The following is a 15231-nucleotide window of genomic DNA, read 5'->3' as shown; positions in this document are numbered from 1 at the left end:
AAGAATTGCTTTACGGTGTGACTCCCTGCCTCCCAGGGAATGGAAAAAAGCAAATGGATCTTTTTAATGTAAAGGGAACATACCTGCTAAGGTCCCTCTGCAAAATATCTGCCTGCGTTTCTGTCAGTGCCACTGTGTCCAAAGAAAAATAAGCATCTCACCCTTCAAATAAAACATACCCTTAAAAAGTAATGTTAATGTGCTGCTTAGCACTCTCACAGCTAATCTTCTTACAGAGATTGTGCTGAAACTAAGCTGAGCGCCAAAGTAAATCAGGCTTTCATTTTTAATGATGAATGTTTCTGGAACAGAATGTATCAATCCCAGACAGAAATCATAGCTGAGATGGAGATAAGGTCAAAAATGTGTATTAGTAACACTAGGGAGGGGAATAGAATTGGTGGAATGCTTCTTCTAAAAAACAAAATAAAACCCACAAATAAAAAAAAATGCATTGAATTTCGGGGCTATGTTTGCACTTGATAAGCAATCAAACTGAAAATTATGGAAACAAGGAGACCAGATACTTGAGAAACTGCATTTTACTTTGGGAACCTTCCATGTGGGGCATCGTACAACCTGATAAAGAATTGCCCAAGCATTTGGGAACACATCTCTAAATAGCTTGCTAATTCCCTGTAAATCCCCAAATTTAACACTCCATATGCCACAATATTTTGATATGCCCATTGCATTTAATGCAGTTAACTGTCAAGATAGTTTTACATGCCTTCTGTCACAGAGGGTGAAGCCCTGAATGACAAAGGATAATTGCATCTCTCTAATTTCTAGGATCTGATACCTGAAGAACTTTATGCTACTGAAGAACTTTAAGCATTCATTCAAAGACTACTCAGCATTTGATCTGAGTCTTCTGTTAAATTGGAAGTTGAAAAGCCCCAGCTCAGAAAAGGAATTAAAACAAGCACTTAAGTGTAGAGAAAAGGAATTGCCAAAAAGCTGACCTCTGCACTGGGAGAAATTGCAGCCAGGACCTCCCTGCACTGAACAGAGCTGGAAAAAGGAGAGAGAGTCCTTCCTAGTGCTCGCAGTTTCCACAGGGCAAAAAGTGGGCAAGCACCCGCACGGCTCAAGGGGGAGAAATAGGATGGGTTAGGGTGGGTTAGGGGTAGTTTCAGTTCATAATTTCTCTAATAAAAAATCAGGAAGCTTTTATATACCCTACGGACAGTGACAGCCTGTTCAACACACAATTAACTAAAAAAAAAAATAAATAAAAAGCAAGCTGTTTGTCTAAGGAATTAATTCCTTATACGCTTTGTATTTTTATGTCCTCCTGTAATTGCATAAACAGTACCATGGTTACCTCTAACTCTGTCATGCTTTGACCATACTGTCTTTCCTAAATCTTGCTGTTTGTCCTTCTCCACCCTGTCCTTTGTTTCCGGTGGCAGACTGATGAAGAAGAGGATGCTGAGGTATGGTTCTCTGAAAGAGCATGTGATTCCCATGGCCCCCGTGTGCTGTGACATCTAATTTCTAACTCAGATAGTGTGGACTGCTCAACTCCATCTGCTCAACTGGGACTATGAACAATTACATTTTTTCTCATAGCCTTTTGGCTCAGTCATTAAAATGCATTGTTACAGTCAGCTTTAACCATATGCATACCTGCTCTCTTGAATAGGGATATCCTGATCTGAGGCCTTAATAATTTTAAGTTTACTCATTTCTTTTCCTTAATGTCTGTTTACTAAACTGCTAAGTATCCCCACTACCGAAAACATCAGTGATCTGCATGTTATGGGGATCATCAGTTACCTTGAGCTATGGATTATCATGATAATTTCATACTCATTATAAAGCTGTGTAAGTCCAAATGGTATTATTTTATGAAGTGTTCAAAAGTATCAGGATATAGCAAATTGTAATGGTTCTCCTTGCTGTATGAATTGCGAATAAGATATTTCAGTTGCCATAGGCGTAAGTCATGCATTTATCATAAAGTGCTCCTAAAGGTGATGTTGAAAATTAATAAAGGAGTGAATAAATAAGAACTATATAAATACAGAACTATAATATGCTAGCTATATTCATAATAAAACAATTTATTGGTTTGAGGAGCATCTATTGTGCAATGCATTTTTTGTTCGGCATTAGAGCTTTCTTCAATTTGCTGAACATAAACAATGTGGCTTAATGCTCACTGTTTCATAACGGCAGTCATTTGCTCAAGAGGCTGGGGTTTGGGCATTAATCTGCAGCAACATCTGAAAATTAAGGCAGTAAAATAAAACTTCTGGCTATAGAGTGATGATTTGTGCTGTATAACTAGGGGCGCAGTAGGAAAATTACACAAATTACCCTTTTTATGCCAACAGTTAGCTAACCTGTGTGAATAGAAACTAACGGTTATGTGAAGGCTTTATCCTTTTTTTCTGAGATGGTATTGATCAGCTTTACAACCCATTGTATATAACAGAGTATCCTTAATGCAAAAATGGCATGCACTTTCATAGAAGTTTCTCTCTAATGTTTTTCTTTAAATTTCACACTCTAGCACTTGCACACTTTCCACATCAAAACATTGTGAGCTAATATTTTAACAAGAAAACAAACTTCTCAATATCAAAAATAAATCTCACACTGGTATATTTAGCTTAATGCCTTGTAGGGATTGTTGTTTTGCTACTCAGTTAACTTGCTATCCTACCCCGAAAAGACATTATGTTAAAATAGAATCATCCTGTCATTGATTTCCAGATTAAATATTTTCAGTTTGCAGTCTTGACAGCCCCAGGGACTCAATCAAAGCTCTGAAAGTAGGGCGCAGTCTTTTCGTCTGATTTACCGTTCTCTGACTGAAAGGCTCTGCAGGTTTGCATCCCTCTAACTGACTGGCTTGATACTGTCAAGTAAATAATTAATATTGTTCATTATGCAAAGGAAGAAGAGAATGCAGCACACCTCCTTTCATCTGTGCTGAATTGGTACAAGTAAGAGTTATTAAAAGGAAAAAAACCTATATTTCACTTTCTGATGCTGGACTGATATGACTGAAAATATTATTATCTGTTGATGCCTGTTTGCTGTTGACAGATCCTTTCTTTTCTGCAGCCAGGACTGTATTTTAAATGTGCTTTAGCCTTTCTGTAGATAAAAGCAGCAAATTGAACACCACCATCCCAGACCTTTGTAGGCAGAGGCTGGGAAGGGAAAGCAGCCCAGAGATGCAAGCTCCTCTCCTTAGAAAGCATCCATTTCTCCTGTTTTCATGCCTTTCTAGACAGCTGTTTTCAGTAACTGATCAAGTTGCCGCATCCACACGCTGTGCGAGCCCAGCTAATGTAGCCGCTGTTGTTAACGTAGTCGTGGTGACAGGGAAATCACAGGGAGGCCGGGGAAGCAGAGGGCAGATTCCTAAATCTCTTGTAAGGTTTTGTTTGTTCTTCTAACTGCTGACTGCAATTTTTTGTGTTTTGGCCATGAAGTAATTTGGCTGGATGTTTTGGGACCTGGGATTTTTTCAGCGTTACTGGTAATGTATTTTAAGGTTACTTGTAGGTATTTGTGTTTTAGACCAGTTTGAGAGTTTTCTGTGCAGCAATGCAGAGAGGCAAGAGGGAATGCTCTCTCTTCCTAGACTGCTCTCACAGTTTTGCCTTGTTACTGAAAGGTGATGGTATAGGAAAAAGCAGTTTCTTATTTGTGTCGGGTCTCATGCTGTCTTCCTCAGTCATACCTCATCCCAGATTGGGCCCATCCTGGGTCGAAGGTTTCAAAGCAAGCTTTGTACCGTATACTCTCAGGCAGGTCAAAATTATAAGGCTTGAGCTAATGCATCTGGTTTTCCTCTGATTTTGCCTGCTGCTCCCTGTTGTCACACTGTTTCCAGTTTATTTCTGCTCAGCATGCATGCTCTGGGAGAGAAGCAACTGATGCCTGGCTCTTTTGGGAATATCTGCGCTCCAAACCAGCCTGAGAGGACACTTCTTTCCTTGCAATTCGCAGTTTAGACTCTGGCCTATTCTCCGTGCTGTTTTCTGTTAAAACAACAAATCTGTTTTCCTCCCGCAGTCTGGCAAGTTTTCCAGCAGCTCGCCCCCCTGCCAGAGCCAGCCCCAGGGGCTGCAGTATGCCGAGGACGCTGCAGAGCACGAGAACATGAAGGCTGTGCTGAAGACCTCCTCCATCGGTGGGGAAAGCACAACGGCGCTCGGGGTCCGCACTCGAAGCCGGGCCAGCCGAGGTAAGTGCCAGCAGTTTCCTTTTGGCCACATTTCTTGTGGTACAGTACCCACACGGTGGCCCAAACACGGGTCATGGCCCCTTTGCATAGCACTCATGGCAGAAAAGGTTGAAGGAGAAGACGATGACCCCAGTGGCATTTCCACACTGGAGGTAGTGATCTGGGGGACAGGGACACAGGGATCACAGCCAATGTAGTGCCTGGGGGCCTCAAGAGTACAAGCCTGCAGAAATTCACATCTCTCCCCCCACCCCCATGAATGTGGCTGCCCACTAACACCCAAATTTTTATTCCTGTTCTCATCATGAAGGCAAAATGGGGGGTCCATGACATGGTTTTCTTCTTCTTTTCAACAGAAGCAAGTAGAAAGTAGTTATTCAAATTGAAGTGAAAGGGCTTTGCGGCATTTTAAGTATGGCTGGGGAGAGGCAAGAGAGTAGGAAAATCTTCTAACCACCTACCTGCTGAACTGCAAAGCTAATGGATTAGGTGGAGCCTGGGAGCATAAAGCTGCTGTAGACAGCCCTGCATCTCCTCGCTGTCCTGACAGACACTTCTTTTTCTGAGGTCCACAGCACTCTGCTGTTTCCAAGTGTCAGCACGGGTGATTTCTGAAAGCTGACAGGGAGGAAATGAAAACCTGACCCAATCCACCAATTCCAACACCTGATACTCTGACAGAAGAGCTCACTGGTACAACCATTCTTGGCAATGAGATAGCCTTGTTTTTTGTCCAAGACATGATTCACTGGTACACCTCTTCGCTTAAGCAGCCACTAAACCACTTCCTTTATGCTAAATCATTTTACAGACACTGCGTTCACCAGTTTATTTTCTTTCGTCTTCCCCTCACCCCCTTCCATACACGCGATACCTGGAACATGGTTTTGGAGTAAAGTTTATGCACCAAAATTCAAGCCTTCAGTTTTCTGTTCTGGTATTTCTTTTCCCTCACATCTGGATATCGTACGCTTTCTTGATTCTTTTTTGATACCACTGATAGAACATCCAGAGCATCCACTACTAAGTCTGTGTACGTGTAGTTTATTAAGGCTTCAAACCATGATCCTGTCTAATTTAGAGGTTTCACAGCCCCAATTTGAGAAGGAAGTCAACTAGCTAAAGTACAAAGATGGAATAAATCAAGCTGCACTGCAACAAGCCGAATAGCTGAAGTAATCCACTGAATGCCAATGAGCAGGGTGTCCTGATAATGAGAGTAAGCTTGTGTTCCCCTGAAGAACAGCAGAGGCAGAGGATGGGTGAGCCAGACAGAAGCTTGTCAGGAGCACTATTGTAATACAACTGCTCTTGATGAGAGTCAGGAGAGAAGCAGCAAAGTGCTAATTGAAGCTGTTGTTCACTGACACTGGGGACGTGATATAGAACGGCTTTGCCAATGAATTCTTAGCTGCTTGCAATTCTACCACACCCACTCTTTTGCAAAGCTTGCTGTCGGTGTTCTCGCTGCATAATAGCCTTCAAATTATTCAACAGCAGTAGTCTGTAGTGGAGGAACCCAAAGATGTGTCTGACACAGCTCTGTGGAGTAAAGAGTGCCAGAGCCTTGGGTTCGGAGACATGGCTCACTTGTTTGTTTGTGGTTTTAACCAAAATTGCTTATTTAGCTTTTCAGCTTGCCAGCAACTCTTGCTTTTCTGCTCATAACGGAGCACACTTAGTTGTGCCAGGACACATACAACTTTGTGATGAGAAGATGAATTCTTCATTGTGAAAAGGACAAGTAGATATGTCAAACCACATTTTATGCCCTTTTCATGTCTTCTTTGCACTAGGCTATCATACAGATGCTCGGAAACAGATTCATTCTCTTTTGGTACAAAGGACCTGCCTTGCTGATTTGCATCAATTTCTACCACGTGCCATGTCTTCTAGTAACAGGAGCAGAGGGAAACATAGTCACACAACACTCCAGCAATTATTGGCTTTCAGACAATCTCTAGCAGACGTTTGCCAGTTGTATGGTCAAGGATAAGACTCTGAGGCTGAAGGGAATAGAAAGTTATAATTGCATTTGAGCTCTTGGGTCTCTGCTGATACAGCAGAGAGTCTAGGGTATTATTTAGAAATATTCTCCATCAAGCAAAGTCTTCTACTTTGGCCAATTTGAAGTAGCGATGACTGAGCTGTCTGCTGTAATTCCCAAAAAAACCCCAACTGCAAAACCAAAGGGACACAAGAGACTTCTGTCTTCCCTCAGTTCATTTGCTGGACTTTTCCAGGCCGTATTGGTTCATGGAACGCTGGCAACGATGATTCACCTAATGCAACGGATGATGCAGCAGATGAGATCATGGATCGCATTGTAAAGTCCGCCACCCAAGTGCCAAGCCAGCGAGCGGTGCCTAGAGAGAGGAAGCGGTCACGAGCAAATAGGAAGTCATGTGAGTGTATGGCTATTAAATTTCTCAAAATAAGCAAATGTACTAGTAGTTCTATATATTGATGTAGGAACCAGGCCTTTAGGACGCAGATATGCATTGGTAGTTCATAGTAGGTTGAGTGTATGCTTAAGGGTTAGCATATATTTCTCTTACTATTGTTTAAATGATGTATACCGTGGATGACTCTGTCTTCTACAGAAGTTGAAAGGTCCTTAGCAGTAAGAGAAGAATGTTTTATGGTGCTTTAGAGCTTCTCTGATGACAGTACTTATTCATAACTAGAGAAGTCAGATCAAGACCTCAAATGGAGACTGTGAAGGTACTGTGAACTGGCATGAAGATTAATAGTTGTATCTGTAGCTGAATTTATTCATAAAGCAAAAAGCAGTTTGATAGATTTCACCTCTTAAAATCTTTCTCTCTTGTGCTGTGTACCATCCTTCGACAGCCCTGAAAACAAAATGTCTACTGCTGCTTGGTCACAGAGTGGTTATAGAGGAGCTTAACTTCCACTGGGAAGAAAAGGTAGCACATTTATAAGGTGGTCTTTCAATGGTGTAGTGTGGCTGCAGGGCTGAGCTGTGGCACCCGAGTTTGAACAGTTTGATTTTGCGCTTTGTTAAACACAGTGTTTAAGAGGTGATGACCTTTCTAGTTCTTTTTTTTTTCCTTATGTGCAGAGTCTACTGCGATTACTGTGTGAGGGATAAGTACCCAAAGAACATAGGAGTGTTTTAGTGTTTAATGTCATTCACCATATGTGGCTTTTTTACTACCTTTCCATCCATCTTTTTAGCATTTCTGGGAAGTTAGGACAAAGAGGAGACAACAACAGTGAGTGAAAAATCACACAGATTTTCATTTTTTTGTGGAATTGTTCTAACATAGTGGGTGATCAAAAACATTTGGTATAAGCAGTGATGGCTATAAACTGGCATGTGTTGAAAGCATATTCACTTCCCCAACGTGCTAAGAAAGGGACTTCTGCATGTGGCAAGAGCAAAAGCACAGTGGACACTCTGGTTAGATGAGCCAGACTCTAAGCAAAGAAAATAAGCTGACACTGGATTGTCTGTCTTACTTTCCATCATACGCTGTGCCGTACCTCTTTGTGGCATCACCTTCTGCTGCTACCCACTTCCCCACACAGTTCTGGTGTTCTGCACGTGCTGACTGCCCTGGTTGGCTTGTGTGTATCAAATAAACCTCCTGTATGCTTGCCTATGTCCATGGTTTATCCCATGCTAAAATATTTCCTCTGTTAGCAACACTATCTTCGTGCACACACACACCAAAATGTCTTATTCCTGCTTTTTACCAGGTACCTTCTTCCCAAGGGAGCACTTGCTGCAGGAAAAAGGCAAAACAAAATAGGACAATGATAATAAAAATACTATACATTTTTCCATGGAGCTGGCTTTTATAGTCAGTAAAAACATTAACAAGGATTAAGCATTCAGTAAATGTTTAGGCTGGGGCTGATTTCCATTGTAATTAATCATGATAGAATCCAGCTCTTTTGCTTGCTTGTTCTTCAAGATCTGGATGAAACTCTGAAGTGGATTAAAAGGCAGTTTCAAAACAAACGTAATGTTCAGTAGTTTAGCATCACTTTCAGCTGATGTGCTGAAAGAAAGTGTGAAAGGAGAATATCTTAACTGAACTGTTCCACTCTGATAGATAGTCAGCATACCTGGATGATGAATAACTGAGGTAGTTTAGCTCTAAAATACACTCAGTTGATAATATGACTGATAATATGGCACCTCCAGGAAATGAAGAGAGATCAGCCCTTGTCAATGCATCATGTAGGTTAAACAAGCAGAAGGTTTTCAAGGTAGAAATATCACACAGGTAATCCATAAACATAGAAAGCAGCTTTTTAGGCATTCTTCAATGATTTAGATTAGCAGGCGCTGATATTTATTATCTGCAGAGCAAAGAGACCCTATTATCTGATGGGTTTGATTCACCACCTTCAATCTTCAGGCTCCCACACATATCCTCCAGATTTTGCCATCAGCTTTGTATTCAATCTATTCATGAACATCAAAGCAAAACTCAGTTGAAAGGAATGATTTTCACTGTGCATCATGTTGCATATGTCTCATTGCTTTCAGTGCAGAACTGGAAATTGTGTCAGGCTTACTTAGCATTCAGCAAAGGTTTTCGTGAACCTGAGCTATGTGTTTTTAGCAAAATCAGAAACACAGAGGATTTATAGGCAATTGCACGGTAAACATTTCCTGTGGTTTAGGTAGAAGGTTCTCATGGGCAAGGGATTCTTTTGCCACACAAAAATAAAAGGCAGAAAAAATGTGAAGTAAAAAGCAAGTGGTACTCAAGTCATTTATAACCAGGGGAAAACAGAAAGAGGAAAATGGAAAAGGTTAAGTTAAATTCAAGAAATCATTGTAATGGGAAAATGAGACATTTTGACATGTTCCTTTGAACCGTTTTACCTTTTGTAATTGTTGAGCAGCGTGACTGTATCTGGTATGCAGACAGCTTAGTAAGAATCCCTTATTGACGTAGCAGAGTTTGAACTCTCAGAGCAATCAGCAGAACCATAAATTGGGAGGAGGACTAAGGCAGTGAGTCATCCAACAACAGACAGATGGAAACATGTGTATCTGTTGCTTGAAGATACAAAGGGTCACTTGATAAATCCAGATACGACTGAAGTCGACTGAGCCCTAGTAGGAAGGAATTTGTTCAGTGGGAGCTGAAATGGACTACAAAAAGCTAAGGTACATGGTAAATGCATAACTACTGAGTGCCTATGATGATCTGAAGAGAGCGAGCTTCATTCTGTGCTACACCTTTACACAGTGGAGGGTTTTAAAGATAAAATTTGATATTTAGAAGTGCAGTAACCAACTGGAAGTCATTGCCTCATGACGGGTGTTCAGTGACCTGCCTACCAGCCATACTGGAGTGGCATTATATATGAGAAAACAACTTCACAGTTGTATTCATTCATTAGAAGCTTCATCAGAAAGCCACAAGATTGAATGAGCCACAGAAACACAGATGCTCAGTCACCCCTCGAGGTGACCATTCAAAGACAGCTTCAAGGCAAGTTGCCATGGGAAGTTTCTGCTGTATTTTTTTCTCTCTGATGTCCTTATTCTGTGTGTAAACAACAGACCCCAGCCCCTAGAGATTCAGTTGAGCATATTTTAAAAGCATAAAATACAAATTAGGTTGAAAATATGCTGTTTCTGTTCTTGAAGATTGAGGGGAGCTTTCTGTGAGAAAGGTTTTCGTAACATTATGGGGAGCTGTTCAACTTAGCAAAGAAATAAAAAATACTACAATTAGGATTGTCTGGTTCCCCCAAAAGTTTAAGACGACCTTCACAAGCAATGCCATAGCAAACAATGAGTGCAAAGGAAAATTGGGATAAGGAAGTTTTAAGAATCACTCTATTTGATGGTCCAAATTCCAATGAATACAATTGCTGGAGTTAATTTTAGCAGCTTACAGAACAGTATTACAGGCATTGCACTAGTGGATTTGGGGAAATACAAATTAAACCTTCTGTGTGAGATACCACTGAGATTTAAAAAAACAGTCAAGAAATGAATTTATTTAACAGAGAGCTGAATTAAAAAATTAATATAAGGTAGATAAGCAGAGTTGGCTGCTTCTTGAGGTAAGAGAAGAAATTATATAAAGAATAGGGCTGCTTAGAAAATCCTGTTACTGAGTTTCACACCTTGATGTACCAGCTTGTGCCAGTTGCCTCAAACTGGAGAAGAAGAAAAATAGGTCTTATAGCCACGACAGCTTTGAGGCCACAGTAGACACGTAAAGGCTAGCAGTATCATCCATAAGATAAAAAATTTACTGAGGTACATTTCATTAAAAGAACCCCACCCCAAACTCCATAGTAGACAAATAGGAAGAAAATGCTGGTTTCCTTCTTGTCCTGGTTGTTTATTTAAGACTTCCATCCCCTGACATAAACCAATTCTCTCAGGATTAGACTCTTACAGAGGTGCTGTCTCTGTGTTGGTCACATTGAACTGAATGGATCTGCCTCAGGAGAATGATATGATTCCCATGAGTCAGCATCATGAAAAATCATACTCCGGTTTAATAATCATGAATAAGCATATGGAAGGTATTTGCACTAATTCAGGCATGCACAGAGCAATACTTGGAAATGTTGAGCCAAACAGGGTTGATTTCTGACCTTTGCGAATGGCCATGGCAGGGCTCTGAAAAAGGACCAAGAGAAAGTCCTAAGGATTTGTTGCATTGTTCAAGTGCTGATTAAGCCACAGAGTAGCAAAGCCAGACCAGCCAACTAGCAATTACTTTAAGGCTAAAATATGAACCTGCAAGTACCTTCCTCCTTCTTTATGAATTGTTAGTATTAGCAACCTTCGTGCTTGACAATGTCTCCCCTGGCTCCCTGAAGTCAAGGCAGTGGTCAAAGAGTGGGGATCCCAATGCAATCTTGCCAACAAACAATTGCAGGTAACTGCGCCAAGGAAATAGCTCTTTAAAGACAGCTTGGCTCTACAGCACTGTTTGCATCTGGATCTTCAGCTGACCCTGAATGGTAAACCATAGTGTAGGGCCCAGGTGTGACTAATATTTGATGGTGAGTAGCAGAGTGGTGGTTGTATTGGCTTCTGCTGGAGACACTGCAAGAGGATGTTGCAGAGTGAGAGCCTAGTTTTCCCCCACATTGTTTTATCTCAGAGTGTTTCTTTGTGTGTGCACTCTTACTTCTCCTAGGTTTTATTAAAATTTAAAATCTCCTTTAATTTGAGTTAGATAAATGGGTTTGGAGCAGATAGTAGTTGAATCAGAATTTTATCCGATATTCAAATGAGGCAACATGATCAAAATTATTTGTGATGTTTAAAAAAGAGAGGAGAGACATGATAATGCCTTGTTCTTTTATTAGGCTTCAGAATCACATGTTAGCATAATAATACACCCCGTGACTGACCCTTGAGATATGGAAACATAAGGATTTCTTGATTTATTTGCATAATGGCTTGCAGGGAGTAATAAATTCTTACAGTCTTTATGCACGTAATCTGTCAGACTCATATGAGTGGACTGTGGAGGAGATAGGAATTGAGTCAAGATTACTTGAATCCTAGACAAATAAGCTCAGGGCTGGTGGATGAAACTTAACTGTAGAACATCCCAGGTCAGGTATTTCATACTGAATTCCACCTTCAGTAAAAGTGAAATAGGAGTTAGCATGCTGTCATCAGGTGCCAAAATGTGGAGAAGAGCTCTGCCAAAGGACCAGGCGTGGAGACAAGCTTTAGACAAGTTTTAGTAACACATGCAGTGCTGCTTCAGAATAAATGTTTGTAAGCAAACAAAATACTAGATGGGAGACTATTTGAATTCAAGGGTATGTAATTTTTGTGTGGCATTCATAGGGTGCTTCAGTTAACTTCTTTTCTTTGTTTTTTCATTATTTTTCATTTTCATCTCTCTCCACTTACTTTTTCTGGCTATGAAAATATACAGAAGTGCCAAAATACCAGGAAGGAGACTGTTCTTCTGGTATTTATAGCCTGACTAAAAGCAGGAGTTAATGGAAATTATGCTTTTAAAAAAATAAAAACTGTACAAGAAGAAGGTCTACATAAAATGATTAAAGGCAAGCAACTTCACTTCGAATTTGCAACTAATTATTTAGGATTTGAGTAACTGGATCCTAGTAGGAGTCAGAGGAGGGGGCAGAGTAATCTAGTTAGTGATGCACGTTTAGCAGCAATGCTGTGCATTTAGGAAAAGTAAATGTATCACCATGGCATTCAGTATCAGAGTCTGTTTGTCCTCACACGAAGTACTGAGCCTTCAGAAGGTCGATACCCAGTTAATAAAAATCTAATTATTGAATCAAAACAGAACGTGAGATAAAGCACTTAAAACTCTGGCAGCTGGAAGGTTATCTCCGTTAGATGCCAGGATAGCTAGTGTCTTTTGGATGCCCTTTAAGTAATACATTCTTTCATCCTTAGGATGGCAAGATCTTTGCAAAAATGACAGAACTCCATGATCTACAATAAAACAAAATATAATCAATAAATAAAAATTATTAATATTGGTTAATGAATAAATAAATGCAGTTGACCACAGTAAGCATAGAAATTGATGTACCTGATCAGGGTGAGGCCCTGCAGTCCCATATCTCATCTCTGCCAGAGGCCAGAACCAACAGTGGTAGGAGAACAAACAGAAGAGGTGGGATTAGCTGAGTAATTTACAGGTCTCATCATGGGTTTTAATAGTTGTAAATCAGTGTCTTTATTTGAAGCATGATGCTGAATATCTGGTTCCATATTTTCAGTTTCGTGAATTGTAATTGATGACATATAATTGTGATTGCTGATATTACTACCATTTCTAAGTAGGTTCATATTTAATTTTGAGCGCTCACTTACTGCTTTACAACATGCATTACATTTATTTTTATAGCTTTCTTTCAAAATAACTGATCTTGACAGATGGGTAGACATTCTGCTTTTTAAATGTTCAAATATATAGTACCTATGTATTTTGTTGGCCATCTCCATGAGTTTCAAACTGTATCTTTCGTATCTCAAGTTTTGTTCAAGAGTGTTTGCCTGGTCCTAGCACTGTGAAAGTGAAATTGCCATCATTCTGTACAGTTCAACATCATGTAGACTTCAAAACAAAAGGTTTTCTGAAAGCCTGGTTTAAAAATCTAGTAAAAAAAATTGCTTGTAAAAGAGACTTAAATTAATTTTCCAGTCACTGTTTCAGAGGAATCTATGAGTCATTTCTATAATGATTTTTCTTCTGATACAAACTATTTGTTTTGGGGCTCCTATCCTCAAACTTTCTGCTTGAAACAGCTTTATCTTTTTTTATATAAGGAAAGTCAGATATAAAATTAACCCAGCCTACACCATTAAGTACATTTCTTAACTTTGCCTTGGATTCTAGTATCAGTATTTAGAGATACTGTGGAATCTAGCATTTGCTCAAAATTGAGCAACATTGTTTTAATACAGCAGCTGGAAGAAAGATGAGAAGTCATTGCATTGATCTGGGGAGTCAGAATTAAATCTGCAATGTTTACAAAAAATACGTATCTTTTATCCTGTTTATTTCAGTTCACAGGGAGAAGACAGGGACGTTGAGCACTACACAGACATGCACATGCTCATGTATGTTATATTACACAAGCACAGAGGACATGATGTAGGTACAAGGAGAAAACTGCTGCCCTAACAGGTTGTCCCTAGTGATTTTAGAGCGGCTGTCACCTCATGTGATTAAATGCCTGCCCAGACGTGCTCGTCTGTGGAGGAAGAAGTAGCCACTGCTCAGATTTTGGTCTTAGCTACTACCCTGGTAGCAGGTGAAGGCTGTGTCCCAGCAGGACCTTACAGCATAGGGAGACCACTGGCATGTCCGTGTGCTGTGTGTCCAGAAATAGGAGAACCAAAAAGAGGGAGTGCTTGGCAGCTTCCCGTGGGCTTCTAGACAAGGGTTTACTAAGTGCTGGAATTTCTCTGGCCATCCCTTCCTGGCCAAATAGCACTTTCTTTATTGCAGGAAAGAACAAGCTGAAGGTAGTGTGGGTGAAACTGGCCGCAGGTGAGCAGCTGATAAAGAGCAAGTGATGTCAGTATACATAGGAAATAAAGCTGTTCATGACCCCAGGTCACACAATATTGGTATTGACATTTTCTATAGAAATACTTTTGTTATGCTATACACTTTTGGTACTTTTTCAACTCTAGTTCTGTGGAAAAAACTAATTTTGCTTCATCTGTTTGCATCTTACAAGAGATACAGAGAGTTGTTTTCACTTTTCCCAGTTCACAGTGTCAGTGAATTCATCTATGTTACCCTCTGTTTTCTTTTTAGTTGGCATATTTTAAAGGTACATTTCAAGGCTTTTGAATTCTTGTCACAGGATTCATCCCCAAAAGTGGAATTTAAGTAAGTTTTAGTATTAAAAAAATATGTATGGTTGAGTTGCACACTTATCAGCCCTAAGTTGACAGGATATGTATTTTGGTTGGTTTCTTTCCATATTAAAGTGGCTTTCAAGTTTATCTCCGGTCAGCAACATACTCCTTATTTACATCATCCTTCTTTCCCAAAAGATTATGATTATCTCAGCATCCCAGTAAGAAATCGGCAGCAGTGTGTTACTGGATGACAAGATCAGAGAGTTCTTATGGAAAGCGCTTCATCTGAGAACTAGAAAAGACAGGGAAGTACAGGCTTGCTTTTCAAGTTGCCATACAATAGAAGTGCAGCAACAAAAGCAATCTCATATGTGGCTTTCCAGAAGAGCATCGCGATATCACAGCTGCCAGAGAGAGCCCTCTGCTGCCACGAAGGAGTTTAGCACAAGGACCTGTGAAGGCAGGAATCTGACTACACTTGGATGCAAGTGTCAGATATGTTTGGAGGGAAGTCTTTCTTAGAAGGTGAACAAAAATGTTTCACACAGTGCTAATTTGAATTTATCTTGCCCATGTCAGAAGAAAAAAGTATATATATCTGTCCTTCTCTAGGCAGAATAACACCACCTGAATAGCATAATTCCAAGACTGTCCTGATCATACTTATTCATAATCTGTTGGGCTT

The 15231-nt window shown here is 40.2% G+C and overlaps 1 protein-coding gene across 10 annotated transcripts in view; it reads left to right on the top strand.

Annotated features, from left to right (window-relative positions):
• Window positions 1-15231, top strand: part of FHOD3 (formin homology 2 domain containing 3) — a 409609-nt gene that overhangs the window by 382166 nt on the left and 12212 nt on the right. For 6 of the 10 annotated variants that reach the window (XM_064443292.1, XM_064443288.1, XM_064443285.1 and 3 more), the window contains 3 exons: window positions 1416-1439; window positions 4039-4210; window positions 6454-6615. In XM_064443292.1, the coding sequence (XP_064299362.1) occupies window positions 1416-1439; window positions 4039-4210; window positions 6454-6615 (358 nt within the window). The remainder of the gene's footprint in view (window positions 1-1415; window positions 1440-4038; window positions 4211-6453; window positions 6616-15231) is intronic. The other 4 variants (XM_064443290.1, XM_064443289.1, XM_064443286.1 and 1 more) reach the window with 1 other exon arrangement.

The sequence above is a fragment of the Phalacrocorax carbo genome, chromosome 2 (assembly GCF_963921805.1).
Source record: "Phalacrocorax carbo chromosome 2, bPhaCar2.1, whole genome shotgun sequence".
NCBI lineage: Eukaryota > Metazoa > Chordata > Aves > Suliformes > Phalacrocoracidae > Phalacrocorax > Phalacrocorax carbo.
This window is presented reverse-complemented; position numbering and strand designations above follow the sequence as displayed.